The sequence below is a fragment of the Prionailurus viverrinus genome, chromosome C1 (genome assembly GCF_022837055.1).
Source record: "Prionailurus viverrinus isolate Anna chromosome C1, UM_Priviv_1.0, whole genome shotgun sequence".
NCBI lineage: Eukaryota > Metazoa > Chordata > Mammalia > Carnivora > Felidae > Prionailurus > Prionailurus viverrinus.
In genome coordinates, this window is record NC_062568.1 from 110216763 (window position 1) to 110239598 (window position 22836).

General features: G+C 38.9%; 1 protein-coding gene across 1 annotated transcript in view; it reads right to left on the reverse strand.

The window, feature by feature from the left end:
* Positions 1–22836, reverse strand: part of LOC125172756 (Golgi pH regulator) — a 60506-nt gene that overhangs the window by 10597 nt on the left and 27073 nt on the right. Inside the window, exons 8-10 of the mRNA XM_047871246.1 lie at positions 10162–10271; positions 7765–7853; positions 6756–6848 (exon numbers count right to left, since the gene is read on the reverse strand). Coding sequence (XP_047727202.1) covers positions 6756–6848; positions 7765–7853; positions 10162–10271 — 292 coding nt within the window. The remainder of the gene's footprint in view (positions 1–6755; positions 6849–7764; positions 7854–10161; positions 10272–22836) is intronic.

Sequence of the window (22836 nt, forward strand, 5' to 3'; positions counted from 1 at the left end):
ACCAACTGAGCCACCCAGGCGCCCCTACAGGCCAATATTTCTGATGTACATATATGCAAAATTCCTTAACAAATTTTAGCAGACTGAATTCAATAATGCTCTTAAAAAAAACCTGTCCACCATGATCAAGCAGAATTTATTCCAGGAATACCAGGGTGATCCAGTATTTACAAATCAAACATGATAAACCAAATCAACAAAATAAAGGATAAAAACCATATGCTCATCTCAATAGATGCAGAAAAAGCATTTGAGAAAATACAACATCCATTCATGATAAAGTGGTTTTAGAGGGAACAAAGTGGGGTTAGAGGAACAAACGTCAGCATAATAAAGGCCATATATGAAAAATGTACACCTAACACCATACTCAATGGTGAAAAACAGAGCTTTTCCTCTAAGACTGGGAAGAAGACAAGGATGTCCACTTTCACCACTTTTATTCAACATTAATATTGAAGTCCTAGTTCCAGCAGTCAGATAAGAAAAAGAAATAGAAAGCATTCAGAATGATAAGGAAGACATTAAACTGACTGCAGATGACATAATAATATATACAGAAACCCTCAGAGACGCCACCAAAAACTATTAGAACTTATAAATAAATTCAGTAAAGTTGCAGGTACAAAATTAATATACAGAAATTGGTTGCATTTCTATACACTAATAATGAAGTACCAGAAAGAAAAATTAAGAAAACAATCCTATTTACAACTGCACCAAAAAAGACGATCTAAGAATAAACTTAAACAAGGAGATAAAGACGTGTACTCTGAAAACTATAAAATATTGATGAAAGAAATTGAAGGCAACAAAAACAAATGGAAAGTTATTCTGTGCTCAAGGACTGAAAGAATCAGCATTATTAAAACGTCCATGCTACCCATAGCAATCTACAGATTCAAGCAATCCCTGTCTAAGTACCAACTGTAAGTTTCACAGAACTACAACGAATAATCCTAACATCTGTATGGAACCACGGAACACCCTGAACAGCCAAAGCAATCGTGAAAAAGAACAACGCTGGAGGTCTCACAATCCTGGAGTTCAAGATATGCTACTAAACTGTAGTAATCAAAACAGTATGGTAATGGCACATAAACAGACAGCTAGGTCAATAGAACTAAATAGAGAGCTGAGAAACAAACCCATGCTTATACGTTCGATTAATCTATGACAAAGGAGGCAAGAATATACAGTGGAGAAAAGACTGTCTCTTCAATAAATGGTGTTGGGAAAACTGGACAGCTCTATGCAAAAGAATGAAACTGGACCACTTTCTTATACTACATACAAAAATAAACTAAAAGTGGATTACGTATCTAAATGTGAGATCTGAAACCGTAAAACTCCTAGAAGAAAACATAGGCAGTAATTACTCTGACACTGACCATAGCAACATTTTTGTAAATATGTCTTGCAAGGCAAGTGAAACAAAAACAAACATTAACTACTAGGACTACACCAAAGTAAGAAGCTTTTGCACAGTGAAAGAAATCATTAACAAAACGAAAAGGCAACCTACTGAATGGGAAAAGGTATTTGCAAATGATGTATCTGATAAGAGATTAATATCCAAAATATATAAAGAACTTATACAACTCAACACCCCAAACACAATCCAATTCAAAAGTGGGCAGAGGAACTAAAGAGGTATTTTTCCAAAGAAGACAAAGAGATGGCCCGCAAACACTTGAAAAGATGTTCAACATCACTAGTCATCAGGGAACTGCAAATCAAAACCACAATAAGACATCACCTTACACCTGCCAGAATGCCTAGAAGAAAAAAGACAAAAAATAACAAGTGTTGGTGAGGATGTAAAGTAAAAGGAACCCTTATGCAGTGTTGGTGGGAACGTTAATTGGTATAGCCACTGTGGAAAACAGTATGGAGGTTTTTCAAACAATTAAAAATAAAAATACCATATGGTCCAGTAATCCTGCTACTGGGTATTTACAGAAACAGTATGAAAATGCTAATTCGAAAAACTATAGGCACCCCAATATTTACTGCAGCATTATTTACAACAGCGGAGATATAGAAGCAACCCAAGTGCCCATCAATAGATGAATGGATAAAAAAGATATGATGTATTCATACAATGGAATATTACTCAGCCACAAAAAAGAATGTGGTCTAGCCATTTGCAATAACGTGGACGGTCCTAGAGGGTATGATGCTAAGTGAAATAAGTCAGACAAGGAAAGAAAGAACACCTGGTTTTACTTACATGCAGAATCTTAAAACACATGAACAAAGAAGTAAACAGACTCTTAAATACATATAAGAAACTGGCGGTTGCCAGAAGGCAGGTAAGTAAAGGAATGCGTGAAACGGATAAAGGGGATTAAGAGGCACAAATTCTTAGTTATAAAATAAATAAGTCACAGAGATGCAATGCACAGCATAGAGAATATGCTCTATAATATTGTATAACATCGTATGGTGACAGACGGTGACCACACTTATAGTGGTGAGCACTCAGCAATGTATTGAATTGTTGAATCAAATATATTGTACACCTGAAACTAACATTGTATGTTAATTATAAGTAAAAAAAAAAACGCACAAAGCACAGAGAACTAAAAAGAGAAATAGACAAATCCATAACAATGGTTTGAAATGTCATCACCTCCTCTCAATAACTGAGAAGATAGAAAAATCAGCAAGGATACAGAAAACTAACAATACTACCAACCAACTTGATCTAATTGAGATTTATACAACATTCTAACCAGCAAGAGCAAAATACACACTCTACTCAAGTGCACATGGGATGGATATTAGCCATGGTTGAAAATATTCTGGGCAGAAAACAAGTCTCAATAAATTTGAAGAGATCAAATTTAAGACAAATCAAAGTATGTTCTCAGATCACATGGTTTAAACTTGAAATCAATTACAGGATGATATTCCTCTGATCACCAAATATTGGATAACATACTTCTAAATAACCCATGAGTCAAAGAAAAGGAATTATACATATTTTGAACTGAATGAAATAAAAATACAACACACATCTGAAATGCTACATTTTGAATCAATGTAATATACTATACCAGCCAACTAAAAAGAAAAAATATCATATGGTCCTCTCAATAGATGCAGAAAAAGCATTTGACAAAATCAAACACGTGTTCATGATTAAAAACACTCAAGAAACTATGAATAGAAGGGACTTCCTCAACCTGATAAAGGGCATCTAGGAAAAGCCAACAGCTAACACCATACTTTATGGCATAAGACTGGATGCTTTCCCCCTAAAATGAAGAACAAGATTAGGATGACTGCTCTTACCACTTGTTTAATTTTGTACTTTGGTGTGATATGGCTGAAGGAGAAGAAAGATGAGATAGAATGGGACAGGATGGATGGGACGGGACGGGAGGGGAGGGGAGGGGAGGGGAGGGGAGGGGAGAGGAGGGGAGGGGAGGGGAGAGGAGGGGAGGGGAAGGGTAGGGAAGGGAAGGGAGGGGAGAGGAGGGAAGGGAAGGGTAGGGAAGGGAAGGGAATGGAGGGGAGGGGAAAGGAAGGGGAGGGGAGGGGAAGGGGAGGGGAGTAGAAGGGGAGGGGAAGGGAAGGGAAGGGAAGGGAAGGGAAGGGAAGGGAAGGGAAGGGAAGGGAAGGGAAGAAAAGAAATAAAAGGCATCCAGAAAAGAAACAAGGAAGCAAAACTGTATTTGCAGAGAACAGATTGTCTATGTAGAAAAAATCCTATGAAATCTACAAAAAACTTTAAAAAATAAGCGGGTTTAGCAAGGTTGCAGGATATGAAATCAACAGACAAGAATCAACTGTGTAACTACATAATTATACTAGATACAACTGTGTATCTACTAACACTCAGAAACTGAAATTATAAAAACATTCCCATTTATAATAGCATCAAAAATATATTTGAGATAAATCTGAAAAATGTAAAAGATCTATACACTAAAAACTATAAACAATGCTGAGTGACACTACAGAAGATCTAAATAAATGGTTACACCGTGTTCATGAATTGTAAGACTCAATATTAAGTCAAAATTAAGTCAAATTGATCTGAAGATTCAATGACATTCTAATACATATTTCAGCAGGTATTTTTGTATTCAGCAGTAATTAAAAACTGATTCTAAAATTCATATGGAAATGCAAAGGGCACAGAATGGCCAAAACAAATTTTAAAAAAGGAGAAAAAAAGAGTATTATTTATTTCAAGACTTATTAACATATATATCAATAGGAAAAAACAAATAGAAAAAATATATAGTCAATTAGTTTTTGACAAAATTGCAAAGTCAATTCAATGGAGAGAGGATAATCTTTTCCACAAATGGTGCTACAACAAGTAGATATCTATGCGAAAAAAATGAACTTGGATCCACACTCCAACATCATATGAGAAAATTAACACCAGACGGATCATGGACCTAAATGTAAAAACCTCAAACTATAAAATGTGTGGAATAAGACAAGAAAAATATCTTTGTGACCTTGGGTTAGGCCAAGATTTCTTAGATACAACACCAAAAGCATAACCCATAATAGAAAACAAAAGATACAGCAGACTTCATCGAAATTAAGAACTTCAATTCTTTGAAAGATACTACTAAGAGAATGACAAGCCAAGCCAGTGACTGGGAGAGAATATGTGAAAATCACATTTGATAAAGGGTTTCCAGAATGCAGTGAAAAAATATGCAAAACCCAATAAAAAAGGAGCCTAATTTAAAAGATGGCAAATAGTTACCCCACCCTCTCACATATACCAGGTGGCAAATCAACACATGAAAAGTTGTTCAACATCATTAGGCATTAGGAAAATACAAATTAAACAATTCAATGCCACCTCATACCTATTAGAATGTCTAAAAGACTGACTACAAAATGTCAGCACGGATGTGGAGTAAACGAAATTCTCAAACACTGCAGGTGGGAATGTAATAGGGTACAACCTCTTTGGAAAAGTTTGGCCATTTCATACATTTGCCATGTGACCTAGCCTAAGTGTTTCCTCATAACAGGAAAGAGAGCACATGTCCACATACAAACTTGTACACAGATGTTCATAGCAGCTTTATTTGTAACATCCCCAAAGTGGAAACAAATACCCATCAGCAGGTGAACAGATAAACAGACTGTGGTACAATAACACAACGGAATACTACTCAGCAATGAGAAGGAATAAACTATTGACCACACGATAACATGAATGAAACATAAAGTAATTATGCTGAGTAAAAGCTGCCAGACAGAAAAAGGGTACATAATTTAAGACTCTATATACATAAAATTCTAGAAAATATAAGTGGTTACCTGGGGACACATGAGAGAGACATTACAAGGGGGTACAAGGAAGCTTTTGGAAGTGATGGATGGGTATGTTCTCTCCAAAGTGTGGTGATAGTTGTTGGACAGGTGTCTACATAGGTCAAAACTTACTCAACTATACCCTTTAAATATGTGCAGTTTACTGAATGTCAATTACACCTCCATAAAGCTGTTAAAAATGATATGCTCCTCTAAAGGCTATGTCTTGGGAAAAACTTTTTAGTAGCTTAGTTAATTGAACATACTATCTTCATTTATCTTCTCCACTGAATGAATCAGGATTTAAAAAGGTCCTCTGAATAGGCATTGACATCAATTTACTATAACATTAGATCCATTAAAATCCAGAATCTTCCATTCATCTATACTGATCAAAATTAACAAGCTGACAAAGCTCCTCTTTGTGCAAACACAGCCCCAGTAGGAAAGCCACCAAAACAGAAAGTCCAATCAGCCTTTTCTGTAATCACACTGAAATCCACGAATACCTACAGATGAGACACAAAATGAATGTACACAAAATGCACATAAAGAATATGGCATTGAGAGTGCCACATAAGATGAATTTATCTGTAGAAATAATGTTTCAGAATTTACTTTGTATTTAATTTTTTTAGGTATATACAGATGATTAAAAAGGAGAAGTAGTTTCTGTTCTGAGCTGAAGGTAGGGATTGTATTACATAGATATACTCATGGGTAATATGGAAAGCAGAGTGTAAAATAAAAAAAACCTTTGTATTCCTTTCATGTAGTTTATAAACTAAGACCTTACTAATGATTTCTGAATGAATAAAAATACAATTCCTCTTTTCTATGTGACATAAAACTGAGATGTGGGGGGAGGGGCACCTGGGTGTGGCTCAGTCCCTTAAGCATCCAACTCTTGATTTCGGCTCAGGTCATGATCTCATGGTCCATGAGACTGCACCCTGCTTCGAGCTCAGAATTGACAACGTGGAGGCTGTTGAGGATTCTCTCTCCCTCCCTCTCTGCCCCTCCCCTGCTCATTCTCCCTCCCTCTCTCTCAAAATAAATAAACATTAAATTTAAAAAATTTTTTTTTTAATGTTTATTTATTTTTGAGAGAGAACGTGCACAAGCATGACAGGGGTAGAGAGACAGGGAGATCCAGAATCTGAAGGAGGCTCCAGCCTCTGAGCTGTCAGCACAGAGCTCAATGTGGGGCTCAAACCCATGAACCATGAAATCATGACCTGAGCAGAAGTTGGACGCTTAACTGGCCGAGCCACCCATGCATCCCAAACATTAAAAAAATTTTTTTAAAAAGAAAAGGGGGAGAGTCAGGCTCGGGGATGTGAAAGATATCATTCTCTGTTGACTCCTTTGGATTTAGAATTTACAAACCTACTTTTCTCTCTGCCATTACCAGGGAAAATAACCTAAACCCTGACAGTTAAAACTAATATACTTACCATGAAAATTTTCCAAACACAGTAAATAGAGAAAAAGTAACCCAGAAAATTGAAGTATTTTCCCTTAAATGTTTTGGAATATTCTATTCTCTCCTGAGGGAAAACAAATACAGAACATGGTTAGTCTCAGCAAAATGTAAACTTTATACTCAGCTAAAACATTCCTGCCTCTATGAATCACTGTTTTGCCAGAGCGAAAAACCCACACATGGCTTCATAATATTAAAATAATACTAGTGGGAAACATTTACTGAATGCTTACTTTAAGCACCAAACTGGGATAAACACCTTACATACATTATCTCCTTTAATTTTTATAACAACTCTTCTATGTTCTATTATCTTAATCTTACACAGGAGAAAACTGAGGCTTACGGGGTGGGGGGTGTGGTGTTAGGTAACTTGCCCAAGGTCACACAGATAGTGAGTAGGGGAATTGAAGCTCAAGTCGGTCTTCAAAGCCTATGCTACCTCTATATTATGGCTATTCCAATGAAGTGATCCTTAAAAAGGATAAAAATAGTTTGAATGATCTTAGCTAATAGATTTTACATACTTAAATTATATGGCATTTTTACATAAATTATATGGCATTTTAACTTGAGGAAAGTTAGGTCACTTCTTGGTCTGGATCCTTTAAAACATGGCTAGATCATGGCATCACTCTTGCAATAGTATTAACTTCTATAGGAATAAAAAGCAACCAGAGGAGCTACCATCTTGACCCTGAATCAGTAGGGGATGGTGTGAGCCATCTTCCCAGATGTTGAAAAAACCTCGCCTGACTATCCCACTAATTTTTATTATTGAGAGCGTTCCATTAAGAATTTTGCAAGGGGGTAGGAACAATGTCATGAAGAACAGACTCTTAATGCTTCATGGCTGATACTGGAGCTATGAGGTCTCTCTTGTGCTGGGTGGCCATAGAGGATGCTACAAAGCTATTTAGTCTTGTTCTGCCTTCAATCGTACTGATTAAAAACCACACTTCCGTTTCCTTTCTCTGTACCTTGGTAGCATACAGATCAGCTGTTTCCAGAAAAAGCTGCCTGCTTAGTTCTTCCAAAGCGTCCACTTCCTGTTGGATAAGAGTGAGATCTGGCACAAAATGGGCATCAAGGTTTAAATCACATAGAAGTTTCAATAAATAGCAGTGAAGAAATGATATGTTTTTGGTTTCTCCTAGCCTGGATATTCAATTTCCTGCTTCATGGCCAGCAGTACTCCTTCAGAGCAGTTTTCCCAACCTCCAACACAGGTGTGAAAAAGCTTCTCCCCCAAGAGCATTACCAAATACCTACCATTCAGTTTCTCACTAGTTCAAGTGGCTCAGACAGATGGTTTTGTTGTTGCTTTTCTTTATCTAATTAGAGTAAGTCAAATGTAATCTTGAAATCTCAAATAGTTACATAGTAAAACTCCTATAATATAGCATAATTTCTCCCTAAATTATCTGAATAAATATAATGTTAGGAAAGGGAATTAATACTACTGAGTTTAATACAGGCTGGGATTTATAAACATTCCCTTCTTTAGTTCTTTATAGACATTATCTTCTATTATTCTCATAAAGTCCCATGAGATAGGTGTTATTACCCATTTTGCAGATAAGGAAAGTAAAGTTCAGATATGTCTTCCTCCAAGGTCTGCTCTTTCCATTACACTATGCTACTTTCCAAGAACTCAGTGAGGGCCTGTTATTGTCTCCATTGAGGAAACAGGGGCTCAGAGAGGGAAATAATTTTAATCCTGATACTTTTGCTGATTTGACTTACTATCACTAAGATAGCTTAAACCTAAACTTTAGCTTTTATGGACTTTAAAGTCATAAAAAATAGTGAAAATAGCCCAAGTCAGAAGATTCATTTTGGTCCAGAGCCTCCCTAACTCTGTGACTTTTCCTGCCAGAGGCAGGCATTCTACTGCCTTCTGCAGATACTGCCCCCTTCACCCCCTCCTTTTTTTTTTTTTTTAAACAAATGGAAGGTTGTGGCAATCCTGCATTGGACAAGTCTATGGGCACCATTTGTGTCTCTACCAAAATGTATCACGTTTTGGTAATTTTCACCGTATTTCAAGCTTTTCATTATTATTACATTTGTTATGGTGATTTGTGATCAGTGATTACCACTCACTTAAAGTTCAGGTAATGATTAGCATTTTTTAGCGATAGTTTAAACTAAGGTATGTACATTTTTTTTTTAAGAATGCTATTGCACACTCAATAGGATACAGTATAGTGTGAACAAAACTTTTATATGTACTGGGAAACCGAAATATTCATCTGACTCACTTTATGGCGATATTTGCTTTATTGCGATGTTCTGGACCCACACCTGTAACATCTCTGAGGTATGCCTGTACTGCTCAAATCACCATAGTGCCCTTCGTCTCCTTCTTCAGTAGTGGCTGCTACTGGGATGGTCCAGGCCACCAAACAACAGGGTTTAACTAGTTACATGTCTGCCTCTCCCATGATTAGATGGTCAGCTTCTTGAGGAGAGAGGGTACATACTCTGTTCATCATTTTATCCCTTAGGACTCTGCCTGGAAATAGAAGATATGAAATAAATGTCTCCAGGGTAAATGAATTCAATGTAATCCTTTTTTTCTTCTCTCATGGTCATCCTGCCTTTCTTCAGTCCAATTCTTACCTACATTTGACACCGGAAAGATATGTCACAATTTATAGCAAGGACAGATTATATCCTTTTCTTCCAATTGAAGCAAAAGGGAATTTGTACTTCTCTCAGGCTAGAGAAGGAAGGAGGAACATGCTATCTCACCCCAGCAACCCCCCTCCCCCCCCCCCCCCCCGGCAATTTTGACTTAATAGCCTGGTAGACACAAAGAGATTTTGTTGCTCAATCTGGGAATCAAACACTGCAACCAACTGGGCCAAGAACAACCCATTAAACCCAATATCCTTGATCCTTCAAACTAAAAGTCGATGAAGATACAGTGCTGCTTAAAAGTTGTTTAGCAATACCAATTGCTTTAGAAATGGGCCCTTACCAGCTCATATACATACAAACCATCCATTTTCGGGAGTCACTGTGTTTTATGCTAGTTTTTCAGACCTGGGAAATAGAATAGTGTAGAGGAAAGAACTAAAAGGAGGTCCTATCTTTGCCACAAACCACAGTGTGACTTAACCTCTCTGGGTCTATTTTCTCATCTGTAAAATGGAAAGAGTGACTTTTAGGATTTCTTGAGCTCAAAGACAATGGTTTTATGATCTTTTAGGGGCACTGGAGAGATGACTCTGTATTTCCTAAGCCTAGCCCTGGCCAGCTGGACCCTGATGCAGTCAGGTACCTTAGAGAAGACCATCCCAACACTACTTTTTTCTTCTGGCCTTGGTCCAGAGTTGAGAAAAAGAATCAGGCAGAGGGATAAAGGATACTTTCACTTCCTGGTGCTGAAGTGGTAACACTTTTTATCATTCCCCAGAATCCTGATGGTTTGTTATGCACCTCCCCCTTCTGGAACATAGTTCTCCGTGTCATTGCCATCCTGAAAGGAGAGAAAAGATAAAACCTCAGCAGGGAGCTTTAATCCTCATAGTCGGTATTCATCCACCTTCTAGTCTCATAACTGCCCTTTTCCCTTGCTGAGCTGTTCAGGAAAGAATGCAAACTCCGGAGTCCCGCTTTGCCACTACTCACAACCAAGGGGAAACTATACACTCCCAAGAAGCAATGTGGCCTACGCAGAGGAGCACAGAATTTGGTGAAGGCAAGAAATGTGAAGATTGGCTCTAACTGCGAAACTAGAAGACTGCAGAGTTTTCATTTCCTCATCTCTGGCTGGGTGTGAAGATCACTGAAACCGTATATAAGAACTCATGCCGTCAACTACAAAGCTCTATACTTATATTAGTAATTTTTACCATTATCATTTAAGGACAAAATAGTTAACACACCTGAAGGGCCAGGTTCAGGGTAAGAACTAAAAAGTTTCTTTCCTTCCTTTTTGAAAGCAGACAAAGAACAAAAACTAAATGCAGGAAAATCACATAAATCTAGCCTCTTCTTTTTTTTTAAAGTTTATTAATTTTGAGAGAGACAGAGACAGCATGAGTTGGGGAGGAGCAGAGACAGAGGGACAGAGAGAGAGAATCCCAAGCAGACTCTGTGCTGGCAGCACGGAGCCAGATGCTGGGCTTGAACCCACAAAACCATGAGATCATGACCTGAGCCAAAACCAAGAGTCAGACACTTTAACCGACTGAGCCACCCAGGTGGCCCTCTGTGGGCTAGATTCTTTAAGACAGTGATTAAAGGTATTAACAATAAGAATATGAGGTATATTGGGTCATGCTGACTTAATTTTCTTCTCAAAATGACCTTTGCCTGGATATCGAGTGAATGGGATATAGCTCCAAGTTTTAGCTCTTTAATTACACATGTTCACTATAACTTAGCATTGTTGGAAGAGGTCATTAACAACCAAGAAGGGGCTCACTAGGAAGCTTTTGACTTGGGAGAACTAAGGGTTATGAGTCTTGCCATTTTCATAGGTGGAAAAGCTGGAGCAAGTGTATGAAGAAGGAAGACGTTCTATCTTACTCATTTGAAAGTTCACTTCAGTTTACTGGGCCGGATTAAAAGAGAGGCAGTGGGAAGAGAGGGAGCACTGAGGCCCATTTCTATTGTCCTTAGTTTCGATGCCTACAGCACGACAAATGCAACGACTGGCTGTGGAGTGGAACTGGTTGATGATGTCAAGGTGACCGACACTGTATCGTGGCCCCGGAATAGGCAGGGAGGCACAATCACTGGAAGAAGTGAAGGCTGGCTGCACACAACAAGCGTGACCTTGTTTTAAATGACTCACTTTCACTTTTAATTTTATCACTTTAGCCTAAACCAGTTTTGCTCTTTCTTACCATAAGTTGCAGATGAGAAATAAACATGTATTTTTAAAAGAAATGGTTAACATTATCAGACTTCCGGAGATGTGGTAAAAAAGAAAGAAATAGTACAAGGTACTTGTACTTTTATCTTGAACTTTTTGTCACTATCATCAACACCACATCCTGTGACCATCATCATTATTGCCTCTTTATGATAAGGGCAGTCCAGAACGAGAAATTATTTTTTCATTATTAGCTGGATGCCATTAAAAAACCCCACAGTCTGGAAAAACATGCTCCTGGCTGAGGTTTGGTGGTAGTTTGCAAGTCAAGAGGCTGAAAAGTGTCTACTGTGGTTTAAATATACCATTCCACTATTCTTCTGGTACAAACTAGAAAGGTGGGAAGAAAGCAATTACTTTTCCTTTCTAATTAAACATTTTGAGGTATTGTAGATTCACATGTGGTATAAGAAATTACAGAGACATCCCACGCACCCTTTCCCCAGCTTTCCCCAATGGAAACATCTTGCAAATTTATAGTACAATAGCACAACCAGGGTATTGACACTGATACGGTCAAGATACAGAATATTTCCATCACTACAAGAATCCCTCACAATGCCCTTGTACAGCCCACTTCCCCCCTCTCCCCTCTGACTCCTCTTTACCAACCTAGCAACCACAAATCTGTTTTCCGTTTCCATTCTGTCAGTTCAAAAATGTAATAGAAATAGAATCAGATAGCATGGAACCTTTGCAGATTGGCTTTTTTCACTCAGCATAATTTTCTGGAGATTCACCCAGGCTGTTTTAGCGACAGTTCATTCATTTCGTTCATTTTTATTACTCAGTAGTATTCTGTACATGTGCGACCCTGTAACCATTCATTCACTAAAGGATATCTGGGTTATTTCCAATTTGGGCCACTATGAATAAAACTGCTACAAACGTCAGTGTACAAGTTTTCTGTGAACCCAACTCTTCTTTTCTCCGGCATGAATGCTGAGGAAGGCAGTTGCTGGGTTGTGTGGTCGTTGCAGGTTTAGTTTTTAAAGAAAGTGCTAAATGTGTTCCCGAATTACTATTCTACATTTTAACCAGCAATGTATGAGTAATCTAGCTTCTCTGCATCCTTGCTAGGATTTGGTGTCGCTTATTTGTGTTAGCCATTCTAATACGTGTATAGTGGTATCTCAGTTTTAATTGCATTTGTCTCACGTTTTAGGATGTTAAAACATCTTTCCACCTACTTCATAGCAATCTACATATGCTCTGCAATGAATATCTCCATGTCTTTTGCCTATTTTCTAATTGGACTTTTTTTTTTAACTCTGTTTTGAAAGTTTTTATATTTTAGATACTAGTTTTTTCTCAGATCTGTGGTTTGCAAATATTTCCCCCCAGTCTGTAATTTGTCTTTTCACCCTGAGCAGGGTCTTTCCCAGAGCAGAAGTTTGTGGTGTGGATGAAGTCTAATTTATCAATTTTTCCTTTTATATGTTTGGTGTCAAATCCATGAACTCTTTGCTTAGCCCTAGAGCCCTCCTAAGACTTCCTATGTTTCTTTCTTCCTAAGTTGTAAAGTTGTACCGTTTGAGTTAATTTTTGTGTAAGATGTGAGATTTATATTGAGATTTATTTTTTAAAAAACCTATGAAGGGGTGCCTGGGTGGCTCAGTCAGTTAAGTGTCTGACTTTGGCTCAGTTAAGTGTCTGACTTGTGGTTCCTGAGTTCAAGCCCCACACTGGGCTCTGTGCTGACAGCTCAGAGCCTGGAGTCTGCTTCAGATTCTGTGTCTCCCTCTCTCTCTCTGCCCCTCCCCTGCTCTGTCTCTGTCTCTCTCTCAAAAATAAACATTAAAAAAATGTTTTTTAAATCTATGGATATCCAATTGCTCTAGAACTATTTGTTGAAAAAGCGATCTTTGCTGACGTGCTCTTGGATCTTTGTAAAAAAATTACTTGGGCATATTTGTGTTGGTCTATGTCTGAGTTTTCTGCTCTTTTCTATTGATATGTGTCTACACCTCTGCCCATACCACACAGTCTTGGTTAGTATAGCTACATAATAAACTTTGAAATCAGACTGATTCTTTCCATTTTATTCTTTTTCAAAATTGTTTTAGCTATTCTAAGTACTTTTGCCTTTCCATATAAAATCTACAAAAAATCTTGTTGGGATATATGTTAAAGCTGTGTATCAGTGTGGAGAGAACTGACATATCTACTATTTTGAGTCTTCTAATCCATAAACTTGGTATGCCTCTCTATGTAGATATTTGATTTCTTTGATTAGCATTTTATAGTTTTCAGCATGTAAGACCTATATATGTTTTGTTAGACTTACATCTAAGTATTTCATTTTTTGAGTGATTGTAATTGGTATTGTATTTCTAAATGTCAGTTTAAAGAAATACTTTAAGTCTCTGTGTTTATTATGTACCTGCAACCCTGTTAAACGACCATTATTTTGCATTGTTCCCCTGTGGAAAATAAGCTTAAGAATTCTGTACACTTGCACCAGTGGGTTAACAAGGCTTAGGGCAGAAAGCCACTATGGGGCAAAAGTGCCCAAGGTTAGTCACTAAGTAAAACAAGGCTTAGGGAGAAAAGCCACCTCCACAGGACAGAAGCCTCTGAGAATAGAGGGACAAAGTCACTACGGGGCGAAAGTGCCCAAGGTTAGCTAGTAGAGAGGTGCCTTGTTAGCCTTGAGGCAGCGCGCTCCAGCAATCTTACACTTTGGAGAGAACAGCTACGTGGCTGTATCGCCCACAGAGAAACACTGTCCATCTGGTATCTGGCGCCAAAATATCATTGTGCTTGAATCTCAACTTCTACCACCACTTGCCCCCCAAACCCTTTGCTTCTTACATATTAATGGTCACTATCTTATTGTTTGTTTCTGCACATTCACCATGTATGTAAAACCTTGAGAGATCAATACATACAGAGGCAAAACCCCTGTTCGGGGCTCTTGTCTCCTCCTGGACATTAGCTTCTCTCATATTCAATTCTGCATCCAATCTCTTGCTGGACAAGAGAGAGCTCCAGATTCAAAGTCTGCAACATTCCCCTGTATCATTTTTCTCTTGCTGCTTTCAAGATTTTTTCATCTTCATCTTTTAGTAGTTTGATGATATGAACCTCAGTAGAGGTTTGTGTTTACCCTACTTGGGGTTAAGCTTCTTGGATCTGTAAATTAACATTTTCCACCAAATTTGGGAAGTTTCTGGCCATTAGTTCTTTAAATGCACCCCCGCCCCCTTCTTTGAGAGAGAGCGAGCATGCAAGCATGCGCACGTGCATGCACCTAAGCATGGGAAGGGCAGAGAGAGACAGACTCTTAAGCAGGCTCCATGCCCAGTATGGAGCCTGATGCAGGGGCTTGATCTCACGACCCTGGGATCATGACCTGACCCGAAATCAAGAGTTGGATGCTTAACCAACTGAGCCACCCAGGCACCCCTCTTTAAATACTCTCTTTCTCTCTCTTTAGGACCCCAACTACATTTTGAACTGCTTGATATTGTTTTATACTTAAATACCCTGCATTTTTTCCAGTCTTTTCTCTATTCTTCAACTGACTAATTTCTTTTTTTTTTTAAATTTTTTTTTTTAACATTTATTTAGAGAGACAGAGCATGAGCAGGGGAGGAGCAGAGAGAGGGACACACAGAATCTAAAGCAGGCTCCAGGCTCTGAGCTGTCAGCACAGAGACCGATGTGGGGCTTGAACTCACGAATCACGAGATCATGACCTAGGCAGACGTTGGACACTTAACCAACTGAGCCACCCAGGCGCCCCTCCAACTGAATAATTTCTATTGATCTATCTTCAACTTGATTCTTCCACCTCTCAATTCAATTCTGCTAGGCCTACCTAGTGACATTTTCATTTCAGTTATTGTACTTTTCAGTTTTTGAATTTGTTTTCTTTTTAAAATACAGTTTCCATTTCTCTTTTGGGATGCTTTATCTGTTCACTGATATTATGTTCTCCTTCATTTCTTAGAATTCATAATAGATTTCACAAAAAGACTTAAAGGCTATTATTTGGGCCCACTTGAAGTTAAGTGTCTTATTATCTGCTTTTTATCTTGAACATAGATTGCTTGGTCCCATTTCTTTGTATGTTGAGTAAGTTTTGGCTGAAAACTTAACACTGCAGATAGTATGTTGCAGTAACTTGGGAATCTATCACCCCCCTCCCCCGAGGACTCTTTTTTTTTTTTTTTTTTTTTTTTGGTTGGTTGTTGTTCTATTAAGCAGTTAGCTTACCTGGGCTCAAACTGTGAAGCCATCATACTTACTGCATGCAGCAACTACTATCTTTGCTTAGTTTTTCAGCATCCAGCTGCTCTCTTTGTAGCTGACTCTGGTGGTCTCTGCTGAGCCTGAGCAGGTTAGTTAGTGGTTGACAAAGAATCTGAACAGATTTTATATTTTAAGGCCTATCCTTTCTCTGGTCCCTTTGTTTCTAGGGGTTCCTCTAAAATTTCTAATTGCACCTTGCCAGTCCTGAGTTCTACCTTGTGACACCTTAAACCAGTTAAGAATTTCACTTTCAATCATTCAAGCTGTGTGCCCATCTTACACACAGTTCAGGGAATGCACGCAGCCAAAGGCACCACACACCTGCAAATCACATTAAGAGGGAATTATGTCTTTCAAGGGTAGACCCCCTTCTAGTTTCTCCCTACTTTTTCTCAGGCTCTCTGGTATCTACTCTGCAAATGTATTGTTTAGTGATGAGGCAGGGACTTGGATAGTTTATACCTCGATTCTATTATTTAGTACTTCTACATGTCTCTTGCCTCCAAAATTTCACTTCCAAGTTCAAACCAGAGTAACTGCAAATTTATCAGTCTGAATGGATGCTAGGATAGTGGGCAGTGGCTGAAGAGCAACCCCGAGCAAGAAAGCCACAAAACGTGAGGTAACGTGATACTCTTCAAAATTTTTACCTCTGTTCGTTTTCCAGTGTCTTTGAATAATATCTTTTATGATTTTTTTCTAGTTTTTATGATTCTCTATAGAAGGATTTACTTAAACTCTTTGCAGTACCATGGTTTGAAGGCAGTTGTGGCTGGTGCTGAAATTTCACCAGTGAATGTATTTTTTCCCCTATCTCTACAAGTTTTCAAGAGAGCCTAAAAAAATAAATAAATAAATAAATAAACCAACTCAAGAGTATAGGTTAAGATTTTTTCTTTATAGTAATAGCTTGCATTAAACTTTTACATATTATAATACTCTAGTTTTTTTTAGTCGCAAACAGAAACATTAGAAATTCAGAATTTGTGGTTGGAAAGGGATCCTAGAGACCCTTTAGCCAACCCTGTCATTTTCCAAATGAGGAAACTAAGTCTAGCATTTGCTCAAGATCACTTAGCATGTTTACTGTAAAGTGACTGGCTCAAATTCTTTTCATTATACTATGGGAGAGTTGCATAGCTGTATTTTCTATCTTCCACAAAACCACAATTTCAAAGTTGTATTAATACTGTTTGTGAGTACAGACTATAATTTAGCTATATCCTAGATTACCGAAACAAAAACTTTGACATCGAAGTCAAAAGAAAAAGAAAATAACAGATCACTTAATTCTTTTAACCTGAAAAAAGCTGAAGGCTTTGATCACTGAACCAGTGTGTTCATACTAATTGAAGTATGGTTTAAAAAAAATTATTTTTGAAGTTTATTTATTTATTTTGAGGGAGACATCAAGCAGGGTAGGGGCAGAGAGACACAGAAAGAGAGAGGGAAGGAGGGAGAGAGAGAGAGAGAGAGAGAGAGAGAGAGAGAGAGAGAGAGATCCCAAGCAGGCTCCGCACTATCAGCAGAGCCTGATGAGGGGCTCGAACCCACGAAATGTGAGATCATGACCTGAGCTGAAATCAAGAGTCATATGCTTAAACAACTGAACCACCCAGGCACCCCTGAACTAGGTTTTTGATGAATGTTTTCCAAATACTATAAATCTCATCTTCTCTTTAGTGTTCCCAGGGAGAACACAGTGTGCCTCTTTCCTACCCCCATTTTTAACCATTAATTCTTTTGTACATAACAGATGTTATATTTCTTGTAGGTCATCTCACTATGGCTCTCTGCTGGTAAATTAAAAGATGGTTTTCTGGTCACTACTCCTGCCCAACTAGGAGTATTTGTGAAAACAGTGTTTCTAGTGTGAATCCCAAGGGCCCCAGTGTTGTCATGTTAGCTTATTTGCCCTGATAGCTCCACTGCGGTGATAATTAGGCCAGGTTAGGAGGCTGACTCTTCTGAGAGCCACTCAAATTAATAAGATCTACTAGAGGATCACAAACCATCCCAGATTCTGACTAGACAAAACCTGTAGGGGTACATGTAGGGATCAGGGTCAATTCCTAACCATGACTTATGATGAAATGGCTTAAAAGTACACATCCAAGGAAAAGGTGTCAAAGATGGTAATGTAGGAAGACCCTGAACTCACCTCCTCCACTGACACCCCAAATCTAAGCTATTTATAGAGCAATTCCTCCTGAAGAATAACTGAGGGCTGAGGTGCCTGGGTGACTCAGTCAGTACGTGTCTGATTCTTGATTTTGACTCAAGGTCATGATCTCAAGGTTTGTGAGTTCGAGCTGACAGTGCAGAGCCTGCTTGGGATTCTCTCTCTGCCCCTCCCCAGATCTCTCTCTCTCTCTCTCTCTCTCTCTCTCTCTCTCCCTCAAAATAAATAAATAAACATTAAAAAAAAAATGACTGAGGGCTGACTGAACAGCTTCTGCACAACAAAAGGTAGACAGACCACAGAGAATGGCAAAATAGTGGAGACTCAGTATTAAAGGGAACCTCCTCCTCCCTCCCCCCACCAATGCTGTACAATGCAGGGGGCGCAGGGGAGAGGAATTCTACTGAGGGACCATGAACAGATTTGTCTGGCCTGAGGCACAGAAAAAAAGGCATGGTTTACAAGAACGACTTGAATATAAAGGAACCAGCTCTACAAGCCTACCAGACAGCTGGGGAGCTGCTGGAACTCTCTCTAGCTGGCCAGGGCTGGCAGGTACCACAGTTTATGTTCCCCCTCCACCTTAATAGTACAGACAGGAGCAGGATCTGAACACCCTAGTCAGACTACCACCTCAGTGAGCCCCGAGCCCCTGGACCGCATCAGTCCCAGCTGTCCCAGCAAAGCAGCCCCAGAACTGTACACGCTGGGGCACCCCTGGTCAGCGTTCACTACAGCTCCAGCCATCTCACCATGTGACACAGGCACAAAGCACCCTGGAACACTCTATGCTGACACCACTTCAGCTCCAGATAGCTTGCTAGGGCACCCCTAGTGCAGATCGCACTGGGACCTCCTGGCTCACGTGTGTTTCAGCTCTAGCCACTTTGCTAGGGCACCCTGTGCATGGAGCCTCTCGAGAACCTCTGGCCTGTGCCCACTTTAGCTCCAGCTGTCTTGCCAGGGCACCCCCTGAGTGGAATACCTGGGGACCCTGGCCCATTCCCCACCTCAGCTCCAGCCATCCCCCAACTGGGTGCCCCTGGAGTGGAGCATCTTGGCCTGTGCCAGCCTTGGCTCTAGCCACCCAGTCAGGGTGCTTCCTGCATGGAGTGCCCTGGGACACCATAGCTTGCACACATTTCAGCTTCAGCTATCTTGCCAGGGTGCCCTCTGCACAGAGAGGCCCAGGACCATCCTGGCCCACACCCACTTCAGCTCTAAACATCTCAGCAGGGCAGACCCAGAATGGAGTGCTCCAAGGCCCCCAGCCTCTGCCAGTCAACAAAAATTACCAGCCACATACAGTCTACACAGAAGATGATGATACCCGGAGCATTTCCTCAAGTTTGGAAGTAGCTGTTTCACCAAATTCGTAGAATAAAAACAGAAAGGCAAAATGAGGAGGCAGAGGAAGATGTTCCAAACTAAAGAGTAGGACAAAACCTCAGAAAAAGAACCAAATGAAATGGAGATAAGCAATATGCCTGATAAAGAGTTTAAAGTAATGATCATAAAGATGCTCATGAAACTGGAGAGAAGGGTAAGAAGCCAGTGAGAACTTCAACAAAAAGACAGAAAATATAAAAAGAGCCAATCAGAGTTGAGGAATACAATAACTGAAAAGGAAAATACACTAGAGGGAATCAACAGATTAGTGGATACAGAAGAATGGATTAGTGATCTAGAAGAAGGGTAATGGGAACTACCTAAGCTGAACAGCAAAAAGAAAAAAGAATTAAAAAAAAATAAGACTAAGGGTTCTTTTGTATCACATCAAGCAAGTAAACGTTAACATTATAGGGATCCTAGAAGAGAAAGAAAGGGGCAGAAAACTTATTTGAAGAAATAACAGAAACTTTCCTAGCCTGGGGACGGAAATAGACATCCAGGTCTAGGAAGCAAAGAGTTCCAAACAAGATGAACCCAAGGAGGTCATACCAAGATACATCGTAATTAAAATGTCAAATGTCAAAATCCTAAAAGCAGCAAGAAGCAAATAGTTACATACAAGAAACCCCATAAGGCTATCAGCTGATTTTTCAGCAGAAACTGCAGAACAAAAAGGAATGGTAACATATATTCAAAGTGCTGAAAGGAAAAAAAACCTACATCCAAGAATACTCTACCCAGCAACGTTATCATTCAGAATTGGAGAGTTTGTCCCAGACATCCAAAACTTAAAGGAGTTCATCACCACTAAACAGGCCTTAGAAGAGATGTTACAGGGACTTCCTTAAGTGAAAAGAAAAGGCCATAAGTAGAAGAAAACAATGAATATAAAGATGTAAAATATGACAACATATAGATATAATGGGGGGGAGGGGAGTGAAAAAAGTTCTTTCAGAATGTGTTTGATCTTAGGTGACTATCAGCTTAATATACATCGTTTCATACTTAGTATGTTATATCTGAACCTCATGGTAACCATAAACAAATATGTATAATAGATACACAAAAAATAAAGAGGAAGAAAGCCAAGCATACACTAGAGAAAGTCATCAATTGCAAGACAAGACAGCAAGAGAAGAAAAAAGGAACAGAAGCACTACAAAAACAATCAGAAAACAATGAACAAAATGGTAATAAGTACAAACCTATCAATGATTAAATGTAAACAGTCTAAATGCCCCAATCAAACAACTTAGAATGACCGAACGGATAAAAAAACAAGACCCATCTGTATGCTGCCTACCACAGACTCACTTCAGACCCAAAGACACACACAGACTGAAAATGAAGGGCTTAGAAAACATATTCCATGCAGATGAAAGCAGGGGTGAGAGGTGGGGAAGCCAGGGTAGCAGTACTTACATCAAACAAAATAGACTTTAAAACAAAGACTTTATTTATTTATTACTTTAAAAAATTTTTTTAAATGTTTACTTATTTTTTGAGAGAGAGAGAGAGGAGAGAGAGAGACAGAGCACAAGGTGGGGAGGGGCAGAGAGAGAGGGAGACACAGAATCCGAAGCAGGCTCCAAGCTCTGAGCCATCAGCACAGAGCATGACGTGGGGCTCGAGCCCACAAACTGTGAGATCATGACCTGAGCTGAAGTTGGTCACTCAACCAACTGAGCCACCCAGGTGCCTCTAAAACAAAGACTTTAACAAGAGACACAAAAGGGCATTACATAAAGATAAAGAAAGCAGTCCAATAAGAGGACAGAACAACTGTAAACATCTTTTCATGCAACCACTGAATCATCCAAATACATAAAGCACATGTTAAGAGACATAAATGGAAAAACTGACAGTAATAGTTGAGAACTTTAACATCACACTTACATCAATGCATGAATGGAATATCCAGGCAGAAAAATCAGTAAGGAAACTGGATTTTTTAAAAGGAAACTTCATCTTTGAATGACACATTAGCCCAGATGGACTTAAAAGATATATACAGGACATTACATCCCAAAACAACTGAATACACATTCTTTTCAAGTACACATGGAACATTCTCCAGGACAGATCATATGCTAGCCACAAAACAAGTCTCAATAAATTTTTAAAACACTGAAATCATATCATGCATCTTTTCTGACTACAATGGTATGAAACAAGATATCCATCACAAGAAAGCAACTGGAAAAAACACAAACAAACACATGGAGGCTAAACATGCTACCAGGCAAACCAACAGGTCAGTTAAGAAATCAAAGAGGAAATTAAAAATACATGGAGACAAATGAAAGTGGAGAAACAATCATCCAAAATCTTTTGCATACAGCAAAAGCAGTTCTAAGGGGGACACTTACAGCAACACAGGCCTACATCAAGGAATCAGAAAAATCTCAAACAATTTAGTTTTACACCTAAATTAGGAACCAGAGAAAGAACAAACAAAGCTCAAGGTTAGAAGGAAGAAAATAATAAAGATCAGGCAGAAATTATAAATGAAATAGACTCTAAAAACAAGTAGAAAGATCAATGAAATCAAGAATTGGTTCTTTGAAAAGGTAACAAAATTGACAAAACTTTAGCCAGATTCATTATGAAAGAGAGACAGGACCCAAATAAATAGAACCAGAAATAAAAATGAAACAACTGACACCACAGAAATACAAAGGATTGTAAGAGACTACCACAAAAAGTTATATGTCAACAAACTAGACAACCTAGAAGAAATGGATGAATTCCTAGAAACATAGAATCTTCTGAAATTGAATCAGGAAGAAATAGGATATCTCTGAACAGACCAGCTACTAGTAACAAAATTGAATCAGTAATCAAAAACCTCCCAATAAACAAAGTCCAGGACCAGAAGGAATTACAGGTGAATTCTACCAAACATTTAAAGAAGAGTTAATATTGGGGCGCCTGGGTGGCTCAGTCGGTTGAGCTTCCGACTTCGGCTCAGGTCATGATCTCACCCTCTGTGAGTTCAAGCCCCGTGTCAGGCTCTGTGCTGACAGCTCAGAGCCTGGAGCCTGCTTTGGATTCTGTGTCTCCCTCTCTCTCTAACCCTCCCCCGCTCATGCTCTGTCTCTCTCTGTCTCAAAAATAAAATAAAACATTAAAAAAAAAATTAAAAAAAAAATAAAGAAGAGTTAATACTTATTCTCCTCAAACCACCCCCCCAAAAAGAGAAAGCTTCCAAATTCATTCTACACGGCCAGCATTACTGATACCAAATCCATCCAAAGACACTACAAAAAAAACTACAATACCTTTGATGAACATAGATGCAAAAATCCTCAACAAAATACTAGCAAACTG